The sequence below is a fragment of the Podarcis tiliguerta genome (assembly GCF_965153285.1).
Source record: "Podarcis tiliguerta genome assembly, chromosome: 8".
Lineage (NCBI taxonomy): Eukaryota > Metazoa > Chordata > Lepidosauria > Squamata > Lacertidae > Podarcis > Podarcis tiliguerta.
This window is the reverse complement of record NC_139541.1, coordinates 78,627,572-78,640,467: the sequence shown is the minus strand read 5'-3', so window position 1 is coordinate 78,640,467 and position 12,896 is coordinate 78,627,572. Positions and strand designations below refer to the sequence as shown.

The 12,896-nt window shown below is 48.8% G+C and overlaps 1 protein-coding gene across 3 annotated transcripts; it reads left to right on the top strand.

Annotated features, from left to right (window-relative positions):
* The first annotated feature begins 321 nt into the window (after positions 1-321).
* B9D2 (B9 domain containing 2) lies at positions 322-12,167 on the top strand. Of its 3 annotated transcripts, XM_083456272.1 has the most exons (5): positions 322-1,353; positions 1,420-2,056; positions 3,850-3,958; positions 5,059-5,184; positions 11,370-12,167. In XM_083456272.1, the coding sequence occupies exons 3-5, from the start codon at positions 3,871-3,873 to the stop codon at positions 11,681-11,683; spliced, it is 528 nt and encodes a 175-aa protein (XP_083312398.1). In that variant the 5' UTR covers positions 322-1,353; positions 1,420-2,056; positions 3,850-3,870; the 3' UTR covers positions 11,684-12,167. The 3 variants fall into 3 exon arrangements, with proteins under 3 accessions (XP_083312398.1, XP_083312399.1, XP_083312397.1); XM_083456273.1 differs by lacking the exon at positions 1,420-2,056 and having other exon boundaries at positions 444-465; XM_083456271.1 differs by lacking the exon at positions 1,420-2,056 and having other exon boundaries at positions 446-535.
* Positions 12,168-12,896: the final 729 nt, after the last annotated feature.

Here is a 12,896-nt window from a genome sequence, read left to right as displayed (position 1 = left end):
CACTGCGACGGCTCTCTGAGACCTACACAAGATGGCGGCACAAGGGAGGAGCGGAAACCCAACCCTTTTCCTAGGGAAGTTTCCCTATGACACACTCAACATGGCTCTTTGAATCACAGCTGCTTCCTTGCCCTCAGTTATCCAGTAAACCAACTGTTTAAGATAATCTTAAACAAAATCACAGTGGCACAACCAAAAACTTTAGCTAAAAACATCGGAAACCGCCTTTGTCCATAAAACTGTTATAGACAGAAATTGCGACCATGTGCGACTCTTCACGTTTTCCTATCTCTATGTACAAGATGGCGGGTTTTTGTTGTTGTTGTTGCCTCGCTCAAGATGGCGGCGCCACCGCCCTTCTTCCCCTTTCCCCTTGGCTTGGCGGGGCTTTCCCCCAACTGGCCAATCAGAGCCCCACCCTGGGCGTGGCTTCCCAGTTGCTGCGGCAACCGCGGCCCAGAAACCGTGAGGGCAGGACGGTAGCGAGGCGCCGGCAGGGGCGGGGGGAGTTCTGAGAAATTCGCGAGGCTGGCAGGTAATGGAACGCATGGCGTGCAGTATGCGTGCGGAGGAGTCGCGTGTCTTTTGCACGTGTGAACTGGTGACGTACCAGCCACCTCTCTTTCTCCCTCTTGATTCAAACAGAACACATGAAAACTGAGGGCGGGTGGCGTATATGCAACCTTGGACCGCAAGGGTCGATGCTAGAAGTCGAACTTCCAACTTTGCAAGTGACTTAGGGATTGTTTGGAGACAAAGGATTTAAATAATAATGTTGTTGTTGTTGTTGTTTAGTCGTTTAGTCGTGTCCGACTCTTCGTGACCCCATGGTCCAGAGCACGCCAGGCACTCCTGTCTTCCACTGCCTCCCGCAGTTTGGTCAAACTCATGCTGGTATCTTCGAGAACACTATCCAGCCATCTCGTCCTCTGTCGTCCCCTTCTCCTTCTGCCCTCCATCTTTCCCAGCATCAGGGTCTTTTCCAGTGAGTCTTCTCTTCTCATGAGGTGGCCAAAGTATTGGAGCCTCAGCTTCACGATCTGTCCTTCCAGTGAGCACTCAGGGCTGATTTCCTTCAGAATGGAGATGTTTGATCTTCTTGCAGTCCATGGGACTCTCAAGAGTCTCCTCCAGCACCATAATTCAAAAGCATCAATTCTTCGGCGATCAGCCTTCTTTATGGTCCAGCTCTCACTTCCATACATCACTACTGGGGAAACCATAGCTTTTACTATACAGACCTTTGTTGGCAAGGTGATGTCTCTGCTTTTTAAGATCCTGTCTAGGTCTGTCATTGCTTTTCTCCCAAGAAGCAGGCGTCTTTTAATTTCGTGGCTGCTGTCACCATCTGCAGTGACCATGGAGCCCAAGAAAGTAAAATCTCTCACTGCCTCCATTTCTTCCCCTTCTATTTGCCAGAAGGTGATGTGCCCAGTGGCCATGATCTTCTTCTTATTAAATAATAATAATAATAATCTCGCTGCCTTTGCTTACCAATGCTAGGCTCTTCGTGTCACCAGTATTCGTTGGAAGGCCACTGTTAAATCATTTAATTACCATCGCAGTCTTTACTTTCCTTGCATTTAATTCCCCCCTCCCTACCCAGTTTACAACCCCCATCTTGTTTTGCTATCTTCAGATGCAGGTTTCTCTGACGACCCACGAACCCCCCCCCCCCGAGCTTAGGTGTATTTTGAAAGGAGTTCCAACAAGGAAAGTTAACACCTGGAAGTGTTTTGGAAATGCTCAGTTCGATTTTTGCATGGTAGTAATTGGTCAAACAGAAGTAACTTGAGTCTCATTTCTGTTTTTATTAATAAATACATCTAACCACACAAACGTATAGTCTTAGGGAAGCAATACTTGAAACAATCTTGGTACAAAATCTAGATTTCAGTAGTTCAAGCGAGGAGCAAGTAAGTACTTGAGAGGTTGGGGGTGCACAAAACTGGAAATTGCAAGAAATTCCTACTATTGTGGAGTGGCAGACGAAAATGATGAGCTATGCGGAGTTAGCCAAACTGACGGGAAGAATTTGGGATCAGGATGATCAGAGGTACCAAGAAAGTTGGAGTAAATGTATGGTGTATATAAAGGATAATTGTAAAAAACTTAAAAACACTGGCAGGATTGAAATAGCTCCTACAATGTATGACAGATATAAGGGTTAAAAAATAGAATACGCGATACAAAAAAATAAGGGATACTTGCGGAAGAGATGGAGGGAAGTCGCAAGCTCGGCAGAGCTAAAAGTATTTATGTGATTCCTTGTATTGTACTGTAAAAGTATGTACAGTGGTGCCCCGCAAGACGAATGCCTCGCAAGACGGAAAACCCGCTAGACGAAAGGGTTTTCCGTTTTGGAGGTGCTTCGCAAAACGAATTTCCCTATGGGCTTGCTTTGCAAGACGAAAATGTCTTGCGAGTTCCTGCAATTTTTTTCCACTCCCCACCCCCTTTTTCTAAGGCACTAAGCTGCTAATAGCCTTTTAGCAGCTAATCCGCTAATCCCTTAAGCCTTTAATAGCCGCTAAACCGCTAATAGCGCTAATCCGCTAATCCACTAATGGGCTTGCTTCGCAAGACGAAAAAACCGCTAGACGAAGAGACTCGCGGAACGGATTCTTTTCGTCTTGCGAGGCACCACTGTATAAGGAAAATAATAAAAATTAATTTTTTTAAAAAAAGAGGGAGAGGTTGGGGGTGACGGGAGCAAGATATTTTGCTTCAGCAACAGCCGTCTGATTCAGTTGCAAGGGGGGTTGCCATGACCTGGAGAAAAGGGGAGCTTGCAAAACCCCAGTACAGGTTTTCATCTGTGTAGTATAGAAGCAGATGCAGAATTCAGAATCTGGAGAACTTTGTACTTTTGTCTTTTGAGCCAAGTTTCCAGCCCTCAATAATAATAATAATAATAATAATAATAATGATAATTTATTATTTATACCCCACCCATCTGGCTGGGCTTCCCCAGCCACTCTGGGTGGCTTCCAACAGAACACTAAAATACACTAACCTGTTAAACATTAAAAGCTTCCCAAACAGGGATTCCTTCTTCTAAAAGTTTGGTAGTTATTTTTCTCTTTGACATCTGGCAGGAGGGCGTTCCACAGGGCGGGTGCCACCACTGAGAAGGCCCTCTGCCTGGTTCCCTGTAACTTGGCTTCTCGCAGCGAGGGAACCGCCAGAAGGCCCTCGGCAGAACGATGGAGGAGAATTCGCTCCTTCAGATATACTGGGCCTTTGAGGCCGTTTAGGGCTTTAAAGGTCAGCACCAACACTTTGAATTGTGCTCGGAAACGTACTGGGAGCCAATGCAGGTCTCTCAGGACCAGTGTTATGTGGTCCCGGCGGCCACTCCCAGTCACCAGTCTAGCTGCCGCATTCTGGATTAGTTGTAGTTTCCAGGTCACCTTCAAAGGTAGCCCCACGTAGAGCGCATTGCAGTAGTCCAAGCGAGAGATAACTAGAGCATGCACCACTCTGGCGAGACAGTCCACAGGCAGGTAGGGTCTCAGCCTGCATACCAGATGGAGCTGGCAGACAGCTGCCCTGGACACAGAATTGACCTGCACCTCCATGGACAGCTGTGAGTCCAAAATGACTCCCAGGCTGTGCACCTGGTCCTTCAGGGGCACAGTTACCCCATTCAGGACCAGGGAGTCTTCCACACCAGCCCGCCCCCTGTCCCCCCAAAACAGTACTTCTGTCTTGTCAGGATTCAACCTCAGTCTGTTAGCCGCTATCCATCCTCCAACCACCAAGGTAACCTTAAAACACATGTGAAATCTCAAAATTGGTCTTGAATATGATGATGGTTCTTGACTGGATGTCTCCGTTCTCTTTAAGGTCCTTTCCCACTGCAGGCCCATGGCTGAAGTGCACGTGATTGGTCAGATCGTGGGAGCCAGCGGATTCCCTAGCAGCAGCCTTTTTTGCAAATGGGGGATTCACACAGGTTGGTGGAGCATTATGGTCTGGAGGTCACGGGAAAGGAGAAGGCAGAGATAATTCAGCGTGTGATTTATGGGTTAATTCTCTTCGGTTAAAGTCAGCTGGCAGGTGTTGCTTAGCGACCAATCAGAGGAGCAGGATCTTTGCCGCAGCTCTCATTGGGTGCGTGGTTCCGAGGGAGTTTTCCTCTGTATGTTTAGTTGAGTGTTTTGCTGCTGTGTAGAAGGTCTGAGCTAAGAAAGGCAGAAAGCCTCTCGGTTGAATTTCTTCTCCAAATACGCGGAATTAGATAGCATGTCAGAAAAGATAAAAAAATAAACCAAAACAGGTACCGTATTTTTCACACCATAGGGCGCACCTAGTTTTTAGACGGGGAAATCAATAAAAAAAATCTCCCCCCTCCAGCCCCAAAGAGCAGCGCACAGGCTGCGCACAACCTCTCCCTGCTATGGCACAAGTCTGCATTCACTTCATAGGATACACACACATTTCCCCTCAATTTTTGGAGGGGGGAAACTGCGTCCAATAGAGCGAAAAATACGGTATTTATTTCGAAATAGGAAGTTTTAAAAGTATATTTGAAAAATTTGAAAAATAATAGTAGTAGCTTAAGGTCATGCGCAACGTTGGAATAATTTCAGTAGCAGTGTTAAAAACTCGTTATGCAGTGGCAGCAAACAATTAATACAGAATCTGTAATAAGGAATAGACAGGAAGTCTGGTAGATAGAAAAAGACCACTTTTATGTTTTGACGGTTACTAGTTGATGATGCTCTTTTTTTCTTTGGTGGCGATGGAGATTTATTTTCTTTTTCTGTATGGTGTGTTAATGTGAACGGTAACGATAAAATTTAAGAAAAGAAAAAGAATTTCTCCTCAGATTTATACGCTGTTCTTGTTCAGTTTGCCTCGTCAAGTGTTATCAAGCTTCTCTTCTCTCTAAACTCCATCTGCGTTATTTAAGTATCGCTACTAAAGGGGGAGGTGAGAGGAAGTCAGTTCCCCTGCCGTATTCCACCCCCACCCCGCATTTTTAGACTTGATACGAGAGGCAGAGCTTTGTCTATTCATAACCGAGACATCTGGCTTTTCTCCTCCTCCCAGGTGGTGCCTGGAAGTTGCTGTCGGGATTCCGGGAAGGGCAGACCCAAGTGGACCACCCCCAGCTGGATGATGTGGCTTATTGGTCCCACCCCATCGACGTCCACTTTGCCACCAAAGGCTTGCAGGGTAAGAGATATCAGTTGCCTTTCCCTTCCTCCTCCGCGGTTCTTGGCTATTGCCAAGTTAAAAACATGAGATCCTTTTAAATAATATTTGTCTGTGTGTTGCAAGACACAGCTGCAGCTGGACAGGGAAACGCCTAACGCATTGCAGGCAAATCACCCAGTGACCGCTTGCTAATGCTTTGAGCTGGCTGTGGTTAGTGATCCACAGAGGGCCATTTTCTTTGGTAGCGTCCTGGTTATGCAGTGAAAGCTAGCTAGGCCATCAGGGCATATGCCCCCCCCCCCATCTAGGCCTCACATAAAAGGTAAAGGGACCCCTAACCATTAGGTGCAGTCGTGACCGACTCTGGGGTTGCGGCGCTCATCTCGCTTTATTGGCCGAGGGAGCCAGCGTACAGCTTCCGGGTCATGTGGCCAGCATGACTAAGCCGCTTCTGGCGAATCAGAGCAGCGCACGGAAACGCCATTTACCTTCCCGCTGGAATGGTACCTATTTATCTACTTGCACTTTGACGTGCTTTCAAACTGCTAGGTTGGCAGGAGCAGGGACCGAGCAACGGGAGCTTACCCCGTCGCGGGGATTCGAACCGCCGACCTTCTGATCGGCAAGTCCTAGGCTCTGTGGTTCAACCCACAGCGCCACCCGCATCCTTCTAATAAAGCAGAATGGTTGCTTGGTGCTGCATCGTAGATGTAATTGCATCAATAACATATTGCAGAATAGATGCACAAAAACAAATAAATCGGTCTGTAGAGGTCCCAGATTTCTGCTGTGACCTTGGTGGCTTGAGCAAGCAAAGCAGAAAACCCGCCTTGTTGGCTATGTTAGCAGCATCAACGTGACCTCCCTGGGGCCCAAGCGTGTGGGTCTGGAGATCGTGGGCAGCCCAAAGGACAAGACCCCCTTTCTCAGCCTCATCGATGTGGTCCAAAGAAAAGCACAGCAAGATATTTGGCCTGCAGGAGTCGCTGGAAGGAGGCATACAGGGCGCCATCCAACCGCCTTAGGGACTCCGCTCTGCATTTGTGTAGGGTTTACGCCTTAGGCTTTTCTTCTCCCAAAGATATTCTGCAAGGCAGCAGAGGTCTGGAATCAGTTTTCCTTCTCTTAGATGTTCTCCCTTCCCAGGTCGTGAGCAATGTCATTCTAAACTGAAAGCTTTTGGATAATAAGGGCAAAATCTTCTAAAACCAAACAGTTGCTTTTGGGAGATCGAAAAGAGAGTATGAGCAATGAGCACTCTTCCTGAGTGGCAATTTAACCAATTTAAAAGGCAACCCACTGAACAACGATGCTCTTAAATAGCTAAGCCGCATCTTATAACTAGAGCGACAGTTCTGCAGTGTGGCTGCCGGCCAACCTTCGCCGGGAATTTAGCTGGCTACGATGCCCCAAATCTTGGCTCTATCAGTGTGAATGATGCTTCATAACACATGCATTGCTGGCCAAGAATCTGCCCCACTTACGGAGGCTCTTGAACCCACCCACTCGCCCCCAACCAGCCTGATCTCCCGTCTTCCCCATTGGGACTTTGGCCCAAGTCCAAGCAAAAATTGGCATTGAGGCAATGTCTATGAGGGCAAATGGGACCCTGCTCCACAAAGCTCACTCTACCCTCATCCAGCCTTCTCCTGAGATAAATCCAGTCCAGGGATCTCAGAAAATAACAAATAGGGGGATTTAGGAGCAGGTTGGCTTCCCCCTCCTTAATTTTGCTGTTGTACAACTCAGCAGGGAGGAGGAGGATAGAGGCAAATAGTTGGCTTTCGTTGCCTCTGGCGCCACCTGCTGTTCGGCTCCCTGCCTTCCACCCTACCAGTGGTGTCCAGCCAGCTGCATTGTAGAGCTGTGGCCTTCGGGAACCCCCTCTCTTCAGGGGATTTTGGCTTGAAAGGTGGGGCTGGGGATTTATGGTGGAGAATTCTCTGCATCCCAGCTGGATTCCCGCAAGAACTCAGTGGCTCAGGATGGAGGACGAAGAGGGCTGTGTGTGGCAGCTAGCCTAGTGCACAAAGGCGTCATTTGCACCTGTTGCTCCTCCCACTGTTGCCTCTGGCTCCACCCACCATTGGCCCCTTGGAAGTTGCTCAGAAGAGAGTGCGGGCCCTTGGCTTGAAATGGTTCCTTGTCCCCAGCAGTTGCTCAGGGGTTGAGGAAAGGTACTCTGCGTAGACTCAGAGGCCCCCATTCTCTCCAGCCATGAAATGCAGAGGGGTGTTTAAGCAAATTGCACAATCCGGCTCGAATCAGGCACTGTGTCTCGCCTCTCATTATGAACCTGCCTGACAGGAGCGAGCCAGCAATAAACTGCACTGAGGAACTTGGAGGTAAAGGTAAAGGGACCCCTGACCATTAGGTCCAGTCATGGCTGACTCTGGGGTTGCGGCGCTCATCTCGCTTTATTGGCCGAGGGAGCTGGCGTACAGCTTCCGGGTCATGTGGCCGGCATGACTAAGCTGCTTCTGGCGAAGCAGAGCAGCGCACGGAAACGCCGTTTACCTTCCCGCCGGAGTGGTACCTATTTATCTACTTGCACTTTGACGTGCTCTTGAACTGCTAGGTTGGCAGGAGCAGGGACCGAGCAACGGGAGCTCACCCTGTTGCGGGGATTCGAACCGCCGACCTTCTGATCAGCAAGTCCTAGGCTCTGTGGTTTAATCCACAGCGCCACCCGCGTACGTTCGATATAATTGGCTACCTGAAAGGAAATTAATCCGTGGCTACGGTAAACTGCTCCATCAGACAAAAGAGCTCAGAAGCCAGCCAGTGAAGGGAAGCCGTTTGGAATGGCAGGGGATTAATTGTCGGAGCGGCCGGCTTTTTTTGTGTGCGTGCCACAAAGCCGGTTTGATTTGCGTGGCCTTCTTTTTGCTGCCTTTTCTAGGCTGCGCTTCAGCTGAGCTGAGCTGGACCGGAAAGGTGGGGGCAAGGAAGGACCAAGCGGGGGGGATGGAGGAATGGATTGATGCGGAAAAGCTGCCGAAAGTCTCCCGCCGCTTCCTTTTCTTCCCGGCTGACGAGACTCCACATAATTAATAAATCATGCTTCCCTGGTTCCCTTTATTGCTGGGAACACAGTGCTCAGGCGAAGAGATAAAAAATACACACACACATATATATATAACCCCCACCGCCACCCCCGGCCAGCCAGACCTTGGCTAATGTTGAAATACGAACTCCGAATTGACAGGGGGAGATGGTGGTGGGAGCAGGAGAGAGAGAGAGGGAGAGAGAGAGAAAAAGAAAAAAGAAAGAAAGAAAGAGAGGAGAAGGAGGATGGAGCCTAATGAGTGCTTGGAGGAGCCAGACTCTGACTTAATAATAATAACCTTAATATTTAGCATCAGTTGAGTGCTTTCTGCAAGCTCATGTCACTTCACAGATGCCGCCAAACAGCTCTTTATGGTAAATCAGCATTGTTATCAGCACACTGAATTATTAAGAACCTGTCAGATCAGGCCAGCGTCCTGTTCTCCACAATGCCTAGTCAGAGACACCAGTTTCCCAATCTTCAGTGCTCCATCGGGGCAAACATCAGTTTGGGTTCCCCACGGATGGCCGTTTGCTCTGATTGAGCTTTAAAGAGCGGATTTTCACCGGGGAAGCTCTGAAGCAAAAGGGAATAAAGTGTTCAGGGCTTTAAATCACGGGCCGCGACTGGAAAGAGTGGAGGAAAAGTGTGGATGAATAAGCCCTGAGTTTGGGGAAGTCGTTTTGGACCTCTTCACCATCTCTCTTGTTAATGATTTCGTATCAATGGCCACCTCATTGCAACCCCCAACTTTGGATCGTTGGAAAGCACAAGTCCTGCAGGAATCCTCATTCCGTATCCTTCCATCATGAGAACTGTCCATTTTTTCCCTGCTCTTCTTCCTGTTTTTTTTAACAGTTCCTCATCCACAAGAGGAGTATCAAAATCTTCTTTTTCTATGTCCAAGTATTCAGTGTCGTGGTTTGCAAGCTCCTTGGGGCAGAGGCCTGTCCTTTTAGATCAAGCTATTCTATTCTGCGGTGAAGTGCCACACTCACTGGTTATGGCTTTGTCACTCTGGTCTTGTCTCATATACATTTGGAAACCACATAGCAATGCGACAGGCCTCCTGCTGTTTGTGTCCTTTGGGGCCCCAGTGTTCCAGACTATATCTGTCAACTGAGAAGTCTTCATGCCTCTGTCCTAACGGGACCCTGGTCCTCAAATGTTGATGCCACACACACACAAACACTCAAACGCACATATCTTTAAAGGTTCTGTTTTTGCTGTAGCAGAAATAGTGTGGTATTCCCTCCACAATCTGTGTGCATGGATGCTATTATATTAAGAAAGAAATACCCTGAATATTAGATGGGACGTGGGTGGTGCTGTGGTCTAAACCACTAAGCCTAGGGCTTGTCGATCAGAAGGTCGGTGGTTCGAATCCCTGCGACGGGGTGAGCTCCTGTTGCTCGGTCCCAGCTCCTGCCCACCTAGCAATTCGAAAGCACGTCAAAGTGCAAGTAGATCATAGAATCATAGAATCATAGAGTTGGAATAGACCACAAGGGCCATCGAGTCCAACCCCCTGCCAAGCAGGAAACACCATCAGAGCACTCCTGACATATGGTTGTCAAGCCTCTGCTTAAAGACCTCCAAAGAAGGAGACTCCACCACACTCCTTGGCAGCAAATTCCACTGTCGAACAGCTCTTACTGTCAGGAAGTTCTTCCTAATGTTTAGGTGGAATCTTCTTTCTTGTAGTTTGGATCCATTGCTCCGTGTCCGCTTCTCTGGAGCAGCAGAAAACAACCTTTCTCCCTCCTCTATATGACATCCTTTTATATATTTGAACATGGCTATCATATCACCCCTTAACCTCCTCTTCTCCAGGCTAGGTACCTAGATAAATAGGTACCACTCCAGTGGGAAGGTAAATGCCGTTTCCATGCGCTGTTCTGGTTCGCCAGAAGCGGCTCAGTCATGCTGGCCACATGACCTGGAAGCTGTCTGCGGACAAACACCCGCTCCCTCTGCCTATAGAGCAAGATGAGCGCGCAACCCCAGAGCCTTTACCCTGATTATTAACTACAGTCATACCTCTTGTTATGTTCGGTTTAGGTTACGTCTTTTCAGGTTGCGTCCCGCAGGGACCCAGAAGTACTGGAAAGGGTTACTTCCAGGTTTCGCCACTCGCGCATGCGCAGACAAGCAAAATGACATGACGCGCATGCGCCGAAGCGGCGAATCGCGACCTGCGCACGCACAGACACGGGTTGCGTTCCTTTCAGGTTGCGAACGAGGCTCCGGAACGGATCCCGTTCACAACCAGAGGCACCATTGTATTCTTTGCGTTAAATAACAACAGCCTGCCTGCATTCCCTTAATTCAGATAAACCATTCTGCAACATCCTTTCAAAAATGGTTCCGTTGAAACTTGAGAAATGCTATTCCTCTACGTTGTGATTTTTTATAGTGAGATAAGATGCCAATTTAACTCCGTGGTACTTCCGTAATGCTCAGACGAATTTTAGGTTTCAGTTTTAATGGTAGACTCCAACCCTAAGATTACAGAAAATATAGCACAGAACTTCCATCTCTGGGGGCGGAGCTCTTTTTGCTTCTAAGGAGTGATAGCTATGTCCTCTGGCTGATGCTGCAACCTTGTTCCCGAACCCGGTGTAGCAGAGTGGTTGGGATCGCGATCCAGGAAGCTTCTGATTCAAATCTCGACTTGGCTGGGAATTTGCTGGGCAACCTGAGAAAAGCCACTGTCCTCTCTGCCCCCACCAGAGGGGACAGGAATGTTATACCCGTGTAATCCCTTCCAAGCTCCTTGGTCCCTGCTCCTTCGTTGGTCCTGCTCCCTTCCCTCTGTTTCTGGTACATACCGTATTTTTTGCTCTATAAGACTCACTTTTTCCCTCCTAAAAAGCAAGGGGAAATGTGTGTGCGTCTTATGGAGCGAATGCAGGCTGCGCAGCTATCCCATAAGCCAGAACAGCAAGAGGGATCGCTGCTTTCGCTGCGCAGCAATCCCTCTTGCTGTTCTGGCTTCTGAGATTCAGAATATTTTTTTTCTTGTTTTCCTCCTCCAAAAGCTAGGCGCTTCTTGTGGTCTGGTGCGTCTTATAGAGCGACAAATACGGTATACCATTCGGGCTGCCGTGGCTGCGTAGAGAAACGACCCTTCCTTTCTCTTTTTCCCCGCCAGGCTGGCCCAAGCTGCACGTTCAGGTGTGGCACCAGGACTCCTTTGGGCGCACGGAGCTGTATGGGTACGGCTTCTGCCACGTGCCTTCCACCCCCGGCTCCCACCAGCTGGACTGCGTCACCTGGCGCCCCCTGGGCTCGTGGCAGGAACAGCTCTCCCAGCTGTTTGTGGGAGGGGGCCCCCAGCTGCTCAACACCGACCTGATCTACACGGGGGCCGACCGCTACCGCCTGCAGACGTGCGCCATGGGCACCGTCCACCTCCAACTGGCCGTCATCCTCCGGAACTTTGACCGCTACGGCGTTGAGTGCTGAGGTCCTCCCCACCGCGGCCAGGGCCGCCCCCTAGCCGCCGTTACGGCTCCTTCCCATTCGTTCCAAAGACCGGGACTCTCGCTGCTTGGGAAGGGAAGACTTCTGCAGTCGGGAGCAGAAGGGCAGCTCCATTCCACCGGCAGCCAAAGTGCGGAACCTATGAGCCAAACGTCCGGAGTTTAGCATCTCCAGTTCGGGGAGAGGAAAGAGGACGAGCGATTGGCGCTTAGCCCGGATGGGTCAGGAGGCAGATCTTGTGGGTCCTCGTCTAAGCGGAGCACCTCGCAAGCAAGATCCGTTGCGACCCCTTTTTTGGGGGGTGCTGTAAAATCTCTTTCTCGCTCTGATTTTTTTGTCTGGAGGAGCTTGCCCATGTCGCAGACAGGACCTCCGTTCCCAGTGCTCCTGAATCTCTGGCAGCGTACAACTTTATTTCTATAAAGGCTATTCTTTTTCCAGTTTGCATTAAATGGTTTTCTTTTTTTCCTCCACGAGGTTTTGCCTCGTTTTGTAGGTTTTGTAGTGCTTGTGGGAATGAGAACTTGGCACCCTGGTTGCTTGGTGGCTATTCCAGCTGCGCAAACACACCATCATAGTAGGCCGAGTCTGGTCACAAAGCAGAGTGAGGCGGTACGCTGGGCAATAGGTGCTTTTTTTGCCAATTATTTTTTATGGATTTTCCATAATTTTTAACAAATTGTCACCACATTTAATACAAATGTAAAAGCTGACTTCGCACCCCCAGATGTTCCTTCTTTTTCTCTCCGTCCATTACTGCTCCAAGTACGTTAGCTTTCCCAACTTTCATTTCAATATTCAATTTTTAAAAATGATATTACAATATTTCATCCTTTCTCCTTCACATTGACTGTACAAGCACCAATTTCTGCTAAGACTTTTATATATTGCTGTAGCCTATCCACAAAATAAGTAAATCCTCTTTTATCTATCTATAATAATCACTAATCGATCATTTAAAATCATTTCCTTCCAGTACCTCTTGGGTAATGCTCTGCCTGAGAAAAATTGAAGCAATTGATGCTTCAAACTGGCATAGCTGACCCGACATCTGACAAGACTTTAAGCAAAGAGCCTTTTCACCACACCCCGGTGGGCTAAATCTTCACCAGCCAGCTGGACCTGGGAGCCGCCATTTTGATTTCCCACAATGCCTAGTTCTCCCAGTGAGCAATTGAGCCTCCGTGCTGCCCTG

Bases quoted from the DNA above. Each gene is read 5' to 3' on its own strand.
- B9D2 (XM_083456272.1), top strand. From the start codon at position 3,871: ATGGCTGAAGTGCACGTGATTGGTCAGATCGTGGGAGCCAGCGGATTC. The intron at 3,959-5,058 runs GTTGGTGGAGCA...TCCTCCTCCCAG, and splicing joins CAAATGGGGGATTCACACAG to GTGGTGCCTGGAAGTTGCTG. The intron at 5,185-11,369 runs GTAAGAGATATC...TTTCCCCGCCAG, and splicing joins TGCCACCAAAGGCTTGCAGG to GCTGGCCCAAGCTGCACGTT.